Source organism: Blennius ocellaris (assembly GCF_963422515.1).
Source record: "Blennius ocellaris genome assembly, chromosome: 21".
Taxonomy (NCBI): Eukaryota; Metazoa; Chordata; class Actinopteri; order Blenniiformes; family Blenniidae; genus Blennius; species Blennius ocellaris.
In genome coordinates, this window is record NC_137670.1 from 21,873,105 (window position 1) to 21,891,623 (window position 18,519).

The window sequence follows — 18,519 nt, forward strand, 5'->3', positions numbered from 1 at the left end:
GCGCCACTGGTTGTGAGCGCCCCGACCTCTGCGCCTGGGCGACGGACCCTGGCGCTCAGAGCAGCCCACGTGTCCCGGCATGGTGCCGGGCGACACCACCTGAGCCGGTGCTGCCGGGAGCGCGGGGCGTTGGCGCTTTCTGCTCAGATGCCGGAGCAGCCACTCCTGCACACCGCTGCTGGATGTGGCTGCCTTGGGTTCCGCATTTGGGTGGAAAGTGTGGGCGCTGCTGCACCAAATTGGTGAAATCAGTGACGTATCATGTTTTGGAGTGACAGAATGACATGACTCTCACTTGGCTCCGTTAACAGTGGAAAAGGAATCGTTTCTTTGGCGGTGCTCAATTAAGAACTGGCCCTGGCACCGGCCCTGAACTGGCTCTTGGTTCTTTTTGGTAGAAAAGCCCTATAAGAAAAGGACAAGAATGTGAAAAGCACTACTCAAAGCCAAGTGTGGCTGTTTTGAAGAAGCTAAAATATGAAGCATGTTTTAAGATATTCACACTTTTTTTACATTTGTGTTCATTCATAGTGTTGATGCCTTCAGTGAGAACCTACAATGAAGACTTTCCAGAACATTAATAAAAACTGGTATTATATAAACACACAAAAAGGTGTATACAAGCTTGTATCTACATCAATGTTTTTCAACCTTTTTTGAGCCAAGACACACTTTTGTCTTTGTAAAACTCTGGACGCCCACCACCACCTGAAAATGTTAAAATGTGAAACTCTGCAGCCTCTATCAACAATATAAAGTCTTTGTCATCAAAGTTTTATCAACAGGAATCCAGTAAATCCAGAAAGCAAGGACTTTTTTTAATAGTGCCTCCCTCAGTGTGAAACCTGGACCTGATGGATGAAGAGCTGAGATCCTGGTTTTCAAAACCTTCTCCATCACTGTCACTGACACAGTACTTTGATACAAGATGGTAGCAGGAGGTGGAGATGAACCACACTGACGTCTGTCACTTTACATTTCACCGGCAAAGTTCTGTGCTGCCCTCTAGTGGTGAAGAGTATTGTAGCATCAGGGAGTTGGTCGCTGCAGTGCATGATGGGAGTTCAGGTTATGTGTTGCCGGAGGTTATGGAGGTTATTGTCGGGGTTGTTGTGTGTGTTGGTTTGTGCTTGTGTTGTGTTTTTGTTCCTCGGTTCAGATAGTTCATTATCTCGACTAGTTTGGTTTGTTGGACGTTGGTGATCAACCAGGAGTGAGAAATGTGTTGTGTGGAGTCTCATCCTGTTATGAAGTTCTGGTTGTGTGTGTTCATGTCAAAATAAAAGCCTCTGGTGATCAGCTGGCAGAAAAGAATCTCGACTCAGAGCAATTCTTCCGTGGCGCTCGCCACAGTATTTATACTAGATTACTCTGCATACTGCTCTCTCAGCTGACAGCGGCTGTGAGAGCAAATGTTTTTTAGAAAAAATGTGAAATTGGATCATTTCCCACGGCTCACCTGACGAGATCTCGCGGCACAGTGCTTGAACAACACTGGTCTACATGATACATTGAAAAAGACCAAATAAAGTGTGATAAATTATGTTTCTATGAATTCAATATGTGGAAACTTCAAACACACGATCAAAAAAAAAAATCTGAAACTCAAGACTGTAGAAGCATTCGATGAGAATTAGGTTCAAGACTTGAAATAATTCTGATTTAAGAGGAGAAAAAAACTAACCACAAAGACATTAAAAACTAATCATTAACCCAACACCTTTATTCCATGTTTGAGCCCATATATTTCCATTTTATCTAAAAAAAAAGATTGAAATTATGTATTAGGTACATTTTAATTAACTTTACATTTTAAAACATCATAATGGTTCGACGATCATGATCATGATGAAGATGGTGTAATCTGACAGATTTATAACCCCAACGACACTTTTGTTTTCAGTGTGTATTTGTCAGTTACACTTTGGGATGTTTTTATTAGGGATGCACGATAATATCGGCACCCGATAATTATCGGCAATTATGCCATCCCAATATAGCTGATAAGAAAAGTCTTTATTATCGGAGAATTTTATCGGTTGAATTTGAATTAAGACTTTTCTCTCTCTCCCTCTCTTGCCATGCTGCTTGGCTCCTCAACCCCTCCCCTCCCCGGCACTACTGTCGCATATGTGTGATGTCATAATACTGTGCAGCTTCTTTACTGAAAAAAGCAAGATGGCGTGGCAGTCACCGGTGTGGGTTTACTCTACTGTGCCTTAAAAAGATATTTCAAAGGCAACGAGTTTCAACATGACAAATCTAATAGGTCACCTTAAAGGACCCATGTTTCACTATATTCCATGTTCCAGTCCCTCCTCTGCTCATGTGGATAATAATGTGGCTGATCCAGTAGAAACACTCACAACGAGTGGAATTCTAGTATTTCTTGGACTGAGCTGATGTCACTTCTCATGGTGGTGGTTCTCAGCTCCTCCACCTCCTCCACCCTCACGGAGACTGCAGCCCAGCCCACAGCCGCCTCCTCCACCCCCTGGGTGACGTAGCCAGCAGCTCAGCTGGTAGTTGTAGTAATGTACTGACACATCTCGGCCCTCCTTAGTCTTTTATTGTGGGAATAGCAGCAGGTTTCAAGAGGAGCTTCTGAGGAAGTCCAGTTTCAAAGTACCGTAGTTCTGGAAGCTTCTTTGGTGAAGAGTCGCTCACAAACAAACATTGTTTGTGGAAAACAACAACAAGTCCAGCCACATTGGCCGCTGGGCTTCTTCTTCCACAAGACAAATAGTGAGGAACCATACTGGTACCTGAAAACACATTTTCTCCAGTGGACATGATGGTGAAAACACATTTTCTCCAGTGGACATGATGGTGAAAACACATTTTCTCCAGTGGACATGAAGGTGAAAACACATTTTCTCCAGTGGACATGATGGTGAAAACACATTTTCTCCAGTGGACATGAAGGTGAAAACACATTTTCTCCAGTGGACATGAAGGTGAAAACACATTTTCTCCAGTGGACATGAAGGTGAAAACACATTTTCTCCAGTGGACATGATGGTGAAAACACATTTTCTCCAGTGGACATGATGGTGAAAACACATTTTCTCCAGTGGACATGAAGGTGAAAACACATTTTCTCCAGTGGACATGAAGGTGAAAACACATTTTCTCCAGTGGACATGAAGGTGAAAACACATTTTCTCCAGTGGACATGATGGTGAAAACACATTTTCTCCAGTGGACATGAAGGTGAAAACACATTTTCTCCAGTGGACATGAAGGTGAAAACACATTTTCTCCAGTGGACATGAAGGTGAAAGCACATTTTCTCCAGTGGACATGAAGGTGAAAACACATTTTCTCCAGTGGACATGGTGGTGAAAACACATTTTCTCCAGTGGACATGAAGGTGAAAACACATTTTCTCCAGTGGACATGAAGGTGAAAACACATTTTCTCCAGTGGACATGAAGGTGAAAACACATTTTCTCCAGTGGACATGAAGGTGAAAACACATTTTCTCCAGTGGACATGAAGGTGAAAACACATTTTCTCCAGTGGACATGAAGGTGAAAACACATTTTCTCCAGTGGACATGAAGGTGAAAACACATTTTCTCCAGTGGACATGAAGGTGAAAACACATTTTCTCCAGTGGACATGAAGGTGAAAACACATTTTCTCCAGTGGACATGATGGTGAAAACACATTTTCTCCAGTGGACATGATGGTGAAAACACATTTTCTCCAGTGGACATGATGGTGAAAACACATTTTCTCCAGTGGACATGAAGGTGAAAACACATTTTCTCCAGTGGACATGAAGGTGAAAACACATTTTCTCCAGTGGACATGAAGGTGAAAACACATTTTCTCCAGTGGACATGATGGTGAAAACACATTTTCTCCAGTGGACATGATGGTGAAAACACATTTTCTCCAGTGGACATGATGGTGAAAACACATTTTCTCCAGTGGACATGATGGTGAAAACACATTTTCTCCAGTGGACATGAAGGTGAAAACACATTTTCTCCAGTGGACATGATGGTGAAAACACATTTTCTCCAGTGGACATGAAGGTGAAAACAGATGTGGAACAACAAAAACAGCAGTTCAATGTGAAGCAGCAGAGACTGAGAGAGCAGAGAAGAGGCTCCTTGGCACATTGGTGGGCGTGTCTTGTTTTGGTTTCTACGCATGTCAATCTTCCTGGAGGCGGGGCTTCTCCAGCTCTGTGCCGCGTCATCACGGTGGTGCCGCGTCATCAAATTGAATCAAGGTGTTGAGTTCCCCCACCAGTTAGAACAGAGAAAGATCGCCCTAATGAAAAAAACACTTTGGGGATGTAAATGAACCCCAAATAGCACTTTTAATGATGTTTAAAGCACAGAAAAGTCGATTTAGTATAATATGGGTCCTTTAAAATTCACCATCGTGAAGATTTGTGGAAGCAATTCGAAGCTACCTGTGCTGCTAAACCTGGAGCTAAAAATGATAACCACGGCAAACGTCAAGCAACAAGACTGATGACGATAGAGGAAATTATTGATAAGAAGCAAAAGTTTGACAAAAAAGACCTGAGAGCCAAAGCACTTGACGACAAAGTCATTGAGTTTATCACAGTTGACGACCAGCCGTTTCCACGGGTTGAAGACATTAGATTTCACCTGCTTATGCAGCACACAGAGCCGCACTATGAAATGCCAATACTTTTCGGACACATGCCTGCCAGCGCTGTATGATGTGCTTGCCACACACATCCACACTCTGCTGGCGAAGAAGGACGCTAATTATGTCAGTTTTACAACTGATATATGGACGTCAGACGTGGGTCAATCCAGTATGTTAAGCATTGGATAGATGGAGACTGCGAGGTCCAACAAGCTATCCTTCATTCACAAGAGCTCCCGGGGTCACACACTTCAGAAGCAATCTGTGAGGCTTTTGAGAAGATGTTCCAACAGTGGACCATAACAAAAGATAAGGTACATGTTGTCCTGCGGGATAATGCCAGGAATATGATTAAAGCAATGGATCTGTGTGGCATTTCTAGTCTGGGCTGCATGGCACACAAACTACAACTCGTCATAAATGAAGCTGTGTTGAGTCAAAGGAGTGTATCTGACTGCGTTTCCATTGGACGAAAGATTGTTGGCCACTTCAAGCATTCGCAGGTAGCTACCACTGCTCTTGCTGGCTTACAGACACAGCGAGGTTTGAAACCCACCAGCCTGCAGCAAGATGTTCCAACGCGGTCCTGAGTCTGATACACCAGAAGCAACCACTGGCTGCATGTGGAGTGGACCATAAATTACCAGCAGCACTGAGCCCACACCAGTGGATACTGATTGAAAATATGGTGATCGTTGTTGAGCCATGTGAACAACTGACAAGAAACATCAGCAAGGCTACAGCTTCAGCAGCAGATGTGACCCCTGCCATCAAAGCATTACAGAGACTCTTAAACAAGACTGTTCCTACTGACCAGTGTCAAAACTTCAAAAAGCATCCCTGTTGGATGCCGCCAAGACACGATTTGATCACATTGATGCAGAGCTCTAATATCTGATTGACACAATCTTGGATCCGAGATATAAGGACCGCTTCTTCACCACAGCAAATGGTGAAAGAAAATGCTGCTGGAGCAATTGAAGCACCAACCCCTGTGTGATTCACCTAGTAATATATGATTTTTTTAACTTTAAATGTCATGCTGGTTGCATATTAATATTGATTATTGCTAAAAGATTACTTTTTTCTGACAGATGTTCAGATGAACCTGGTTGAGCCAGAAGCAGAGAAGAAAGTGGCAGATGGAAACAACTCTCTCCTGGACATGCATGCAGAAATTCTAGAAGAAAGCGCGGATAGAGCTCGCCAATCAGAGAAAACATGTGGAAGTGCAGTTGAATATTTTAAAAATATTACTGTAATTAATTTAATTTATTACCGTATTTTGATGTGCTTTTATTTGACTGTTAGTTACAGGCCTACACTCCCTATGAAAACCCAGACCATGACACCATTGAACAAGTGCCGTTTCCCTGACCTGGCTCAGCAGAAAAACCTGTCAGCCCCTTGCACAAGTGTTGACAGTGAGCATTGGTTTTCTGCTGCTGCTAATGTGATGGACGAGAAAAGAAACCGGTTAAGATGTGAGAAGGCAGAGATGATCCTTTTTGCCCAAAAAATTCTACCACTGATCCGACCTGAATTAACATACAAAACTGAGTAATTGTTTGTGTGACTTCATTGGTTCTTCTGCAGGAACATACTTTTGTTAGCTAGCTACAGTCACCTTTATGATTATGAGTGGGGAAAAAGCACTTTATTTTTTGAACCCTGTTCTCTTTTTGTTCTATTATTTAATATTGCCTTCTAAAGAGGGAGGCACTTCTTTCACTCCCTTATTATTTTACAACAGTCAGGGTAAAATGATCATTTTACTTATTTTATGGATTGACATGGGATGTGACTCCTTGTTACTGAGTACCGTATTTTCCGCCCTATAAGGTGCCCCTAAATACCTCAAATTTTCTCAAAAGCTGCCAGTGCGCCTTATATATGGAAGAATTGCTCTACTCTAGACTGCTATTTGACAGCTGAACAACCAGAAGCTTTTATTTTGACAACTCTAACTTCTCAACCGGATCTTCAGAGCGGACGACACTCCACACAACACATTCATCACTCATGGTTGCACACCAACATTCTAACAAACCAAAATAAACTAGATGAAATAATGACTCCCTAAACTGGGGAACAAAAACACATAAACACAATCAACACAACACCAAGCCCAACAACAACCCACAATAACCTCCAACAACACAAAACATGAATTTGTCGCTGCAAGGCATGATGGGACATCATGCCTTGCAGCGACAAATTCATCCTCAGCTCCTCAGTGCAGCCGATAGAAACTCCCATAATTCATTGCAGCTGTTTGTGGTGTTTTAAATGCAATTATTGGGGGTTCTATTTGGTTTGTGGTGTCGGTAATAATTGTGTTGTGTTGTGTTTTTGTTGCTTAGTTCATGTAGTTTAGTTTATTACCGGTAGTTGTAAGTTGTCAACCAGCAGTGAAGAAGGTTTTGTGTGTAGTGTCCTCCTGGCATAGGCTGCAGGTAGGACTATCAAAATAAAGTGTGTGCACCTCTCTGGGTGTCAGAATCAGTGGAAAATGTAACCTAATGGCTTTGAACTATAAATGTTGCTGACCACTGGTCTATTCCATGTGCCTTATAATGCAGTGTGCCTTATATATGAACAAAGTTGTAAATTATGTCAATCAATGTAGGTGCGCCTTATAATCCGGTGCCTTATAGTGTGGAAAATATGGTAATTGTTAATGTTTTGGGGGTTTTTTTGTATGATTTTTTGGGTTGGCAGACAACTTTAATATTCTTTTTTTTTTTATATATAAAAAAATATATTTTTTAACTACATTACAGTCATTCCAATGTGCTTTTATAGAGAAAATAGAAAAGCCCAACATATCCACATGAGCAGCAGGTGTGTTTGTGACTGTGGAAAGGAAAAACTCCCCCAACAGGTAGAAACCTTTGTAGAAACCAGACTTGTTAATGTTAAATTACAATGCAAAATGTTATGGGCTTAGTTCTGTTGGCCTCATGTTGTGGTTTTTAAAAGTGTAGAAACTATTTGGTTGTCTGCCTTTGAAGCTGAAACAACAATAAATTCCTACTGCTTTTTGCTCCACACAATGATTACATTTATTTTGTACGGGTCAGAATTGTAGGACGTGCACCATGTTTTTGGGACTATAAGTCGTTCTAGCCAAAAAATGCATAATGATGAAGAAAAAACATAAGTTGCTCCAGAGCACCAACTGTAGAGGAGTAGCAGGTAGTGATATACAAGCCGGCTAGAGGGCACTATCAGGGCCGTCATCCTGATGGCCACGAGAAGGCCCTGTAGGTCTGTGTACTAGTTCCTACTACTCCTATAGCGCTGGGATTTGACCCCTAGCCAAACCATGAAAAATGCACTGTATAGTCCAGAAAATAAGATATTTGTATTCAAATTGTTATCAATGAAGCAATGAAATATCTGTTGACATTATCGGTTATCGGTAGCGGCACATATACATTTATCGGTTGAAATTGGCATTATCGTGCATCGCTAGTTTTGATTACTCAGAGGATGTTTTAGAAACCGGGTGATAAAACTCTGATTGCTATGCGACTCATTTGAATTTATTGCATTAAACCAGCATGAAGATGAGGGATAATGAAGAAATGTTCACTTTCTTTTTTATTTAACATGTTTGTTTTACCTTAGTAAAACTTAGGAGAGTTATAATAGTGTTATAATAGTGAAATGTGCATTTTATTTCAATAATTTCGGCAAAGCATCTCAAAATTAACAGAATAAGTTTGATTAACTACAATTACTTCCTAAGATGACTACAATTTCAAGATGCAGCCCCGGAGATAAACTTTTCTGCTGCAAAATACAGTGACATGTCCCCAAACTCTCCCTGACACATTGAGCTTTGAGGCCAGTATGACAACAACAGGGACGTTTTCCTCGCAGCGTCGCCAATACCTCAGCTCGGGTCTCAGTGTATTCGCTCAGTATTTTGCTTAAAAAATAAAATAAAAAAAAAGATCAGTTTGTTGTTTGGAGGATTGGAGTGTGTTGAGGGCCGAATAGTGTGGGTTTTTTCTTCCTCCTCTCCACAGGCTGCAGCCATATTAAATATTCACCTGATAACAGAAACTACAACCAGGACAGCTGCTACACTCCGTTACACATAAAAGCACAAGAACAGATAAACCTTCAATATTTATTACAATATAAATCATAATCTCTAAGAAGAAGCGGCCCTATGTGAGTTAGCCACAGCGCTAACAAGCTAGCATACCCAGCGAGCGGAAACCTTTTTCTAATAATACAACGCAGAATTCACACAAGCGTTGCAACGCTGCACATATGAGGGAGTCTTCAGACTAAATCAACGGCAGTTTTCTTCCCATTTTGGTTTTATTCGGGAAGTTTTCTTCTTGTTGTAGCATTAGCAGCTAGCCCGGACAGATAACAACAAAGGAGAGAAAAACCCTCCGCGGCCACAGGCCTCAAAACACTCACCAAATCCCGTGTGTCTTCCATCAGCCCCTCATATAGACACCGAGCTGGGTGACCGAGCTGCCGAGGGAGAAGCGGAGCCCCAAACCGGGCTCGAACCGAGCCGTGAAACCGTCCTAAAAATCCGAAATGATTCTAAATGAAGACTTCAGAGCAGGACGTCAACAAATCACTCCGCGCAAGGCGCATGCGCCGACTAACAGTTCTCTGTGATTGGACGAACAGGATGGAGGGAGAGGAAGGAGGAACGTTGCTCCTTCTGTACCTACTGTACACATTCAGGCCTGCTCCAAACATCTTCCTCCTCCTCCTGCTCCAAACATCTTCCTCCTCCTCCTGCTCCAAACATCTTCCTCCTCCTCCTGCTCCAAACATCTTCCTCCTCCTCCTGCTCCAAACATCTTCCTCCTCCTCCTCCTGCTCCAAACATCTTCCTCCTCCTCCTCCTCCTGCTCCAAACATCTTCCTCCTCCTCCTGCTCCAAACATCTTCCTCCTCCTCCTGCTCCAAACATCTTCCTCCTCCTCCTGCTCCAAACATCTTCCTTCTCCTCCTGCTCCAAACATCTTCCTCCTCCTCCTGCTCCAAACATCTTCCTTCTCCTCCTGCTCCAAACATCTTCCTCCTCCTCCTGCTCCAAACATCTTCCTCCTCCTCCTGCTCCAAACATCTTCCTCCTCCTCCTGCTCCAAACATCTTCCTCCTCCTCCTGCTCCAAACATCTTCCTTCTCCTCCTGCTCCAAACATCTTCCTCCTCCTCCTGCTCCAAACATCTTCCTCCTCCTCCTGCTCCAAACATCTTCCTCCTCCTCCTGCTCCAAACATCTTCCTCCTCCTCCTGCTCCAAACATCTTCCTCCTCCTCCTGCTCCAAACATCTTCCTTCTCCTCCTGCTCCAAACATCTTCCTCCTCCTCCTGCTCCAAACATCTTCCTCCTTCTCCTGCTCCAAACATCTTCCTCCTCCTCCTGCTCCAAACATCTTCCTTCTCCTACTGCTCCAAACATCTTCCTTCTCCTCCTCCTGCTCCAAACATCTTCCTTCTCCTCCTGCTCCAAACATCTTCCTCCTCCTCCTGCTCCAAACATCTTCCTCCTCCTCCTGCTCCAAACATCTTCCTCCTCCTCCTGCTCCAAACATCTTCCTCCTCCTCCTGCTCCAAACATCTTCCTCCTCCTCCTGCTCCAAACATCTTCCTCCTCCTCCTGCTCCAAACATCTTCCTCCTCCTCCTGCTCCAAACATCTTCCTCCTCCTCCTCCTGCTCCAAACATCTTCCTCCTCCTCCTCCTCCTGCTCCAAACATCTTCCTCCTCCTCCTGCTCCAAACATCTTCCTCCTCCTCCTGCTCCAAACATCTTCCTCCTCCTCCTGCTCCAAACATCTTCCTTCTCCTCCTGCTCCAAACATCTTCCTCCTCCTCCTGCTCCAAACATCTTCCTTCTCCTCCTGCTCCAAACATCTTCCTCCTCCTCCTGCTCCAAACATCTTCCTCCTCCTCCTGCTCCAAACATCTTCCTCCTCCTCCTGCTCCAAACATCTTCCTCCTCCTCCTGCTCCAAACATCTTCCTTCTCCTCCTGCTCCAAACATCTTCCTCCTCCTCCTGCTCCAAACATCTTCCTCCTCCTCCTGCTCCAAACATCTTCCTCCTCCTCCTGCTCCAAACATCTTCCTCCTCCTCCTGCTCCAAACATCTTCCTTCTCCTCCTGCTCCAAACATCTTCCTCCTCCTCCTGCTCCAAACATCTTCCTCCTTCTCCTGCTCCAAACATCTTCCTCCTCCTCCTGCTCCAAACATCTTCCTCCTCCTCCTGCTCCAAACATCTTCCTTCTCCTACTGCTCCAAACATCTTCCTTCTCCTCCTCCTGCTCCAAACATCTTCCTTCTCCTCCTGCTCCAAACATCTTCCTCCTCCTCCTGCTCCAAACATCTTCCTCCTCCTCCTGCTCCAAACATCTTCCTCCTCCTCCTGCTCCAAACATCTTCCTTCTCCTCCTGCTCCAAACATCTTCCTCCTCCTCCTGCTCCAAACATCTTCCTCCTTCTCCTGCTCCAAACATCTTCCTCCTCCTCCTGCTCCAAACATCTTCCTCCTCCTCCTGCTCCAAACATCTTCCTTCTCCTCCTGCTCCAAACATCTTCCTTCTCCTCCTCCTGCTCCAAACATCTTCCTTCTCCTCCTGCTCCAAACATCTTCCTCCTCCTCCTGCTCCAAACATCTTCCTCCTCCTCCTGCTCCAAACATCTTCCTTCTCCTCCTCCTGCTCCTCCTGCTCCAAACATCTTCCTCCTCCTCCTCCTGCTCCAAACATCTTCCTCCTCCTCCTGCTGCTCCTCCTGCTCCAAACATCTTCCTCCTCCTCCTGCTCCAAACATCTTCCTCCTCCTCCTCCTCCTCCTCCTGCTCCAAACATCTTCCTCCTCCTCCTCCTGCTCCAAAAATCTTCCTCCTCCTCCTGCTCCAAACATCTTCCTTCTCCTCCTCCTGCTCCTAATGCTCCAAACATCTTCCTTCTCCTCCTCCTGCTCCAAACATCTTCCTCCTCCTCCTCCTGCTCCAAACATCTTCCTCCTCCTCCTCCTGCTCCTCCTCCTGCTCCAAACATCTTCCTCCTCCTCCTCCTGCTCCAAACATCTTCCTCCTCCTCCTGCTCCAAACATCTTCCTCCTCCTCCTCCTCCTGCTCCAAACATCTTCCTCCTCCTCCTCCTCCTGCTCCAAACATCTTCCTCCTCCTCCTCCTGCTCCAAACATCTTCCTCCTCCTCCTGCTCCAAACATCTTCCTCCTCCTCCTCCTCCTGCTCCAAACATCTTCCTCCTCCTCCTCCTCCTGCTCCAAACATCTTCCTCCTCCTCCTGCTCCAAACATCTTCCTCCTCATCCTCCTCCTGCTCCAAACATCTTCCTCCTCCTCCTCCTCCTGCTCCAAACATCTTCCTCCTCCTCCTCCTGCTCCAAACATCTTCCTCCTCCTCCTGCTCCAAACATCTTCCTCCTCCTCCTCCTCCTGCTCCAAACATCTTCCTCCTCCTCCTCCTCCTGCTCCAAACATCTTCCTCCTCCTCCTGCTCCAAACATCTTCCTCCTCATCCTCCTCCTGCTCCAAACATCTTCCTCCTCCTCCTGCTCCAAACATCTTCCTCCTCCTCCTCCTGCTCCAAACATCTTCCTCCTCCTCCTGCTCCAAACATCTTCCTCCTCCTCCTCCTGCTCCAAACATCTTCCTTCTCCTCCTCCTGCTCCTCCTGCTCCAAACATCTTCCTCCTCCTCCTCCTGCTCCAAACATCTTCCTCCTCCTCCTGCTGCTCCAAACATCTTCCTCCTCATCCTCCTCCTGCTCCAAACATCTTCCTCCTCCTCCTGCTCCAAACATCCTCCTTCTCCTCCTGCTCCAAACATCTTCCTCCTCCTCCTCCTCCTGCTCCAAACATCTTCCTCCTCCTCCTCCTGCTCCAAACATCTTCCTTCTCCTCCTCCTGCTCCAAACATCTTCCTCCTCCTCCTCCTGCTCCAAACATCTTCCTTCTCCTCCTCCTGCTCCAAACATCTTCCTTCTCCTCCTCCTGCTCCTCCTGCTCCAAACATCCCCCTTCTCCTCCTGCTCCAAACATCTTCCTTCTCCTCCTCCTGCTCCTCCTGCTCCAAACATCCTCCTTCTCCTCCTCCTGCTCCAAACATCTTCCTCCTCCTCCTGCTCCAAACATCTTCCTCCTCCTCCTCCTGCTCCAAACATCTTCCTTCTCCTGCTCCTCCTGCTCCAAACATCTTCCTCCTCCTCCTGCTCCAAACATCTTCCTCCTGCTCCTGCTCCAAACATCTTCCTCCTCCTCCTGCTCCAAACATCTTCCTCCTCCTCCTCCTGCTCCAAACATCTTCCTTCTCCTCCTCCTGCTCCAAACATCTTCCTTCTCCTCCTCCTGCTCCAAACATCTTCCTTCTCCTCCTGCTCCAAACATCTTCCTTCTCCTGCTCCTCCTGCTCCAAACATCTTCCTTCTCCTGCTCCTCCTGCTCCAAACATCTTCCTCCTCCTCCTCCTGCTCCAAACATCTTCCTTCTCCTCCTCCTGCTCCAAACATCTTCCTCCTCCTCCTCCTGCTCCAAACATCTTCCTTCTCCTCCTCCTGCTCCAAACATCTTCCTCCTCCTCCTCCTGCTCCAAACATCTTCCTTCTCCTCCTCCTGCTCCAAACATCTTCCTTCTCCTCCTCCTGCTCCTCCTGCTCCAAACATCCCCCTTCTCCTCCTGCTCCAAACATCTTCCTTCTCCTCCTCCTGCTCCTCCTGCTCCAAACATCCTCCTTCTCCTCCTCCTGCTCCAAACATCTTCCTCCTCCTCCTGCTCCAAACATCTTCCTCCTCCTCCTCCTGCTCCAAACATCTTCCTTCTCCTCCTCCTGCTCCAAACATCTTCCTTCTCCTCCTCCTGCTCCTCCTGCTCCAAACATCCCCCTTCTCCTCCTGCTCCAAACATCTTCCTTCTCCTCCTCCTGCTCCTCCTGCTCCAAACATCCTCCTTCTCCTCCTCCTGCTCCAAACATCTTCCTCCTCCTCCTGCTCCAAACATCTTCCTCCTCCTCCTCCTGCTCCAAACATCTTCCTTCTCCTGCTCCTCCTGCTCCAAACATCTTCCTCCTCCTCCTGCTCCAAACATCTTCCTCCTGCTCCTGCTCCAAACATCTTCCTCCTCCTCCTGCTCCAAACATCTTCCTTCTCCTCCTCCTGCTCCAAACATCTTCCTCCTCCTCCTGCTCCAAACATCTTCCTTCTCCTGCTCCTCCTGCTCCAAACATCTTCCTTCTCCTCCTCCTGCTCCAAACATCTTCCTTCTCCTCCTCCTGCTCCAAACATCTTCCTTCTCCTGCTCCTCCTGCTCCAAACATCTTCCTCCTCCTCCTCCTGCTCCAAACATCTTCCTTCTCCTCCTCCTGCTCCAAACATCTTCCTCCTCCTCCTCCTGCTCCAAACATCTTCCTTCTCCTCCTCCTGCTCCAAACATCTTCCTCCTCCTCCTCCTGCTCCAAACATCTTCCTCTCCTCCTCCTGCTCCAAACATCTTCCTTCTCCTCCTCCTGCTCCTCCTGCTCCAAACATCCCCCTTCTCCTCCTGCTCCAAACATCTTCCTTCTCCTCCTCCTGCTCCTCCTGCTCCAAACATCCTCCTTCTCCTCCTCCTGCTCCAAACATCTTCCTCCTCCTCCTGCTCCAAACATCTTCCTCCTCCTCCTCCTGCTCCAAACATCTTCCTTCTCCTGCTCTCCTGCTCCAAACATCTTCCTCCTCCTCCTGCTCCAAACATCTTCCTCCTCCTCCTGCTCCAAACATCTTCCTCCTCCTCCTGCTCCAAACATCTTCCTTCTCCTCCTCCTGCTCCAAACATCTTCCTTCCTCCTCCTGCTCCAAACATCTTCCTTCTCCTCCTCCTGCTCCTCCTGCTCCAAACATCCCCTTCTCCTCCTGCTCCAAACATCTTCCTTCTCCTCCTCCTGCTCCTCCTGCTCCAAACATCCTCCTTCTCCTCCTCCTGCTCCAAACATCTTCCTCCTCCTCCTGCTCCAAACATCTTCCTCCTCCTCCTCCTGCTCCAAACATCTTCCTTCTCCTGCTCCTCCTGCTCCAAACATCTTCCTCCTCCTCCTGCTCCAAACATCTTCCTCCTGCTCCTGCTCCAAACATCTTCCTCCTCCTCCTGCTCCAAACATCTTCCTCCTCCTCCTCCTGCTCCAAACATCTTCCTTCTCCTCCTCCTGCTCCAAACATCTTCCTCCTCCTCCTGCTCCAAACATCTTCCTTCTCCTGCTCCTCCTGCTCCAAACATCTTCCTTCTCCTTCTCCTGCTCAAACATCTTCCTTCTCCTCCTCCTGCTCCAAACATCTTCCTCCTCCTCCTCCTGCTCCAAACATCTTCCTCCTCCTCCTCCTGCTCCTCCTCCTGCTCCAAACATCTTCCTCCTCCTCCTCCTGCTCCAAACATCTTCCTCCTCCTCCTGCTCCAAACATCTTCCTCCTCCTCCTCCTCCTGCTCCAAACATCTTCCTCCTCCTCCTCCTGCTCCAAACATCTTCCTCCTCCTCCTGCTCCAAACATCTTCCTCCTCCTCCTCCTCCTGCTCCAAACATCTTCTCCTCTCCTCCTCCTCCTCCTGCTCCAAACATCTTCCTCCTCCTCCTGCTCCAAACATCTTCCTCCTCATCCTCCTCCTGCTCCAAACATCTTCCTCCTCCTCCTGCTCCAAACATCTTCCTCCTCCTCCTCCTGCTCCAAACATCTTCCTCCTCCTCCTGCTCCAAACATCTTCCTCCTCCTCCTCCTGCTCCAAACATCTTCCTTCTCCTCCTCCTGCTCCTCCTGCTCCAAACATCTTCCTCCTCCTCCTCCTGCTCCAAACATCTTCCTCCTCCTCCTGCTGCTCCAAACATCTTCCTCCTCATCCTCCTCCTGCTCCAAACATCTTCCTCCTCCTCCTGCTCCAAACATCCTCCTTCTCCTCCTGCTCCAAACATCTTCCTCCTCCTCCTCCTCCTGCTCCAAACATCTTCCTTCTCCTCCTCCTGCTCCAAACATCTTCCTCCTCCTCCTCCTGCTCCAAACATCTTCCTTCTCCTCCTCCTGCTCCAAACATCTTCCTCCTCCTCCTCCTGCTCCAAACATCTTCCTTCTCCTCCTCCTGCTCCAAACATCTTCCTTCTCCTCCTCCTGCTCCTCCTGCTCCAAACATCCCCCTTCTCCTCCTGCTCCAAACATCTTCCCTTCTCCTCCTCCTGCTCCTCCTGCTCCAAACATCCTCCTTCTCCTCCTCCTGCTCCAAACATCTTCCTCCTCCTCCTGCTCCAAACATCTTCCTCCTCCTCCTCCTGCTCCAAACATCTTCCTTCTCCTGCTCCTCCTGCTCCAAACATCTTCCTCCTCCTCCTGCTCCAAACATCTTCCTCCTGCTCCTGCTCCAAACATCTTCCTCCTCCTCCTGCTCCAAACATCTTCCTCCTCCTCCTCCTGCTCCAAACATCTTCCTTCTCCTCCTCCTGCTCCAAACATCTTCCTTCTCCTCCTCCTGCTCCAAACATCTTCCTTCTCCTCCTGCTCCAAACATCTTCCTTCTCCTGCTCCTCCTGCTCCAAACATCTTCCTTCTCCTGCTCCTCCTGCTCCAAACATCTTCCTCCTCCTCCTCCTGCTCCAAACATCTTCCTTCTCCTCCTCCTGCTCCAAACATCTTCCTCCTCCTCCTCCTGCTCCAAACATCTTCCTTCTCCTCCTCCTGCTCCAAACATCTTCCTCCTCCTCCTCCTGCTCCAAACATCTTCCTTCTCCTCCTCCTGCTCCAAACATCTTCCTTCTCCTCCTCCTGCTCCTCCTGCTCCAAACATCCCCCTTCTCCTCCTGCTCCAAACATCTTCCTTCTCCTCCTCCTGCTCCTCCTGCTCCAAACATCCTCCTTCTCCTCCTCCTGCTCCAAACATCTTCCTCCTCCTCCTGCTCCAAACATCTTCCTCCTCCTCCTCCTGCTCCAAACATCTTCCTTCTCCTCCTCCTGCTCCAAACATCTTCCTTCTCCTCCTCCTGCTCCTCCTGCTCCAAACATCCCCCTTCTCCTCCTGCTCCAAACATCTTCCTTCTCCTCCTCCTGCTCCTCCTGCTCCAAACATCCTCCTTCTCCTCCTCCTGCTCCAAACATCTTCCTCCTCCTCCTGCTCCAAACATCTTCTCCTCCTCCTCCTGCTCCAAACATCTTCCTTCTCCTGCTCCTCCTGCTCCAAACATCTTCCTCCTCCTCCTGCTCCAAACATCTTCCTCCTGCTCCTGCTCCAAACATCTTCCTCCTCCTCCTGCTCCAAACATCTTCCTTCTCCTCCTCCTGCTCCAAACATCTTCCTCCTCCTCCTGCTCCAAACATCTTCCTTCTCCTGCTCCTCCTGCTCCAAACATCTTCCTTCTCCTCCTCCTGCTCCAAACATCTTCCTTCTCCTCCTCCTGCTCCAAACATCTTCCTCCTCCTCCTGCTCCAAACATCTTCCTCCTCCTCCTCCTGCTCCAAACATCTTCCTTCTCCTGCTCCTCCTGCTCCAAACATCTTCCTCCTCCTCCTGCTCCAAACATCTTCCTCCTGCTCCCTGCTCCAAACATCTTCCTCCTCCTCCTGCTCCAAACATCTTCCTCCTCCTCCTCCTGCTCCAAACATCTTCCTTCTCCTCCTCCTGCTCCAAACATCTTCCTCTCTCCTCCTCCTGCTCCAAACATCTTCCTTCTCCTCCTGCTCCAAACATCTTCCTTCTCCTGCTCCTCCTGCTCCAAACATCTTCCTTCTCCTGCTCCTCCTGCTCCAAACATCTTCCTCCTCCTCCTCCTGCTCCAAACATCTTCCTTCTCCTCCTCCTGCTCCAAACATCTTCCTCCTCCTCCTCCTGCTCCAAACATCTTCCTTCTCCTCCTCCTGCTCCAAACATCTTCCTCCTCCTCCTCCTGCTCCAAACATCTTCCTTCTCCTCCTCCTGCTCCAAACATCTTCCTTCTCCTCCTCCTGCTCCTCCTGCTCCAAACATCCCCCTTCTCCTCCTGCTCCAAACATCTTCCTTCTCCTCCTCCTGCTCCTCCTGCTCCAAACATCCTCCTTCTCCTCCTCCTGCTCCAAACATCTTCCTCCTCCTCCTGCTCCAAACATCTTCCTCCTCCTCCTCCTGCTCCAAACATCTTCCTTCTCCTCCTCCTGCTCCAAACATCTTCCTTCTCCTCCTCCTGCTCCTCCTGCTCCAAACATCCCCCTTCTCCTCCTGCTCCAAACATCTTCCTTCTCCTCCTCCTGCTCCTCCTGCTCCAAACATCCTCCTTCTCCTCCTCCTGCTCCAAACATCTTCCTCCTCCTCCTGCTCCAAACATCTTCCTCCTCCTCCTCCTGCTCCAAACATCTTCCTTCTCCTGCTCCTCCTGCTCCAAACATCTTCCTCCTCCTCCTGCTCCAAACATCTTCCTCCTGCTCCTGCTCCAAACATCTTCTCCTCCTCCTGCTCCAAACATCTTCCTTCTCCTCCTCCTGCTCCAAACATCTTCCTCCTCCTCCTGCTCCAAACATCTTCCTTCTCTGCTCCTCCTGCTCCAAACATCTTCCTTCTCCTCCTCCTGCTCCAAACATCTTCCTTCTCCTCCTCCTGCTCCAAACATCTTCCTTCTCCTGCTCCTCCTGCTCCAAACATCTTCCTCCTCCTCCTCCTGCTCCAAACATCTTCCTTCTCCTCCTCCTGCTCCAAACATCTTCCTCCTCCTCCTCCTGCTCCAAACATCTTCCTTCTCCTCCTCCTGCTCCAAACATCTTCCTCCTCCTCCTCCTGCTCCAAACATCTTCCTTCTCCTCCTCCTGCTCCAAACATCTTCCTTCTCCTCCTCCTGCTCCTCCTGCTCCAAACATCCCCCTTCTCCTCCTGCTCCAAACATCTTCCTTCTCCTC

The 18,519-nt window shown here is 47.9% G+C and overlaps 1 protein-coding gene across 3 annotated transcripts in view; it reads right to left on the reverse strand.

The window, feature by feature from the left end:
- Positions 1-9,229, reverse strand: part of mbtd1 (mbt domain containing 1) — a 40,845-nt gene extending 31,616 nt beyond the window's left edge. For all 3 annotated transcript variants that reach the window (XM_080517253.1, XM_080517252.1, XM_080517251.1), the window contains exon 1: positions 9,081-9,229. In XM_080517253.1, coding sequence (XP_080373379.1) covers positions 9,081-9,101 — 21 coding nt within the window. In that variant the 5' untranslated portion in view covers positions 9,102-9,229. The remainder of the gene's footprint in view (positions 1-9,080) is intronic.
- Positions 9,230-18,519: the final 9,290 nt, after the last annotated feature.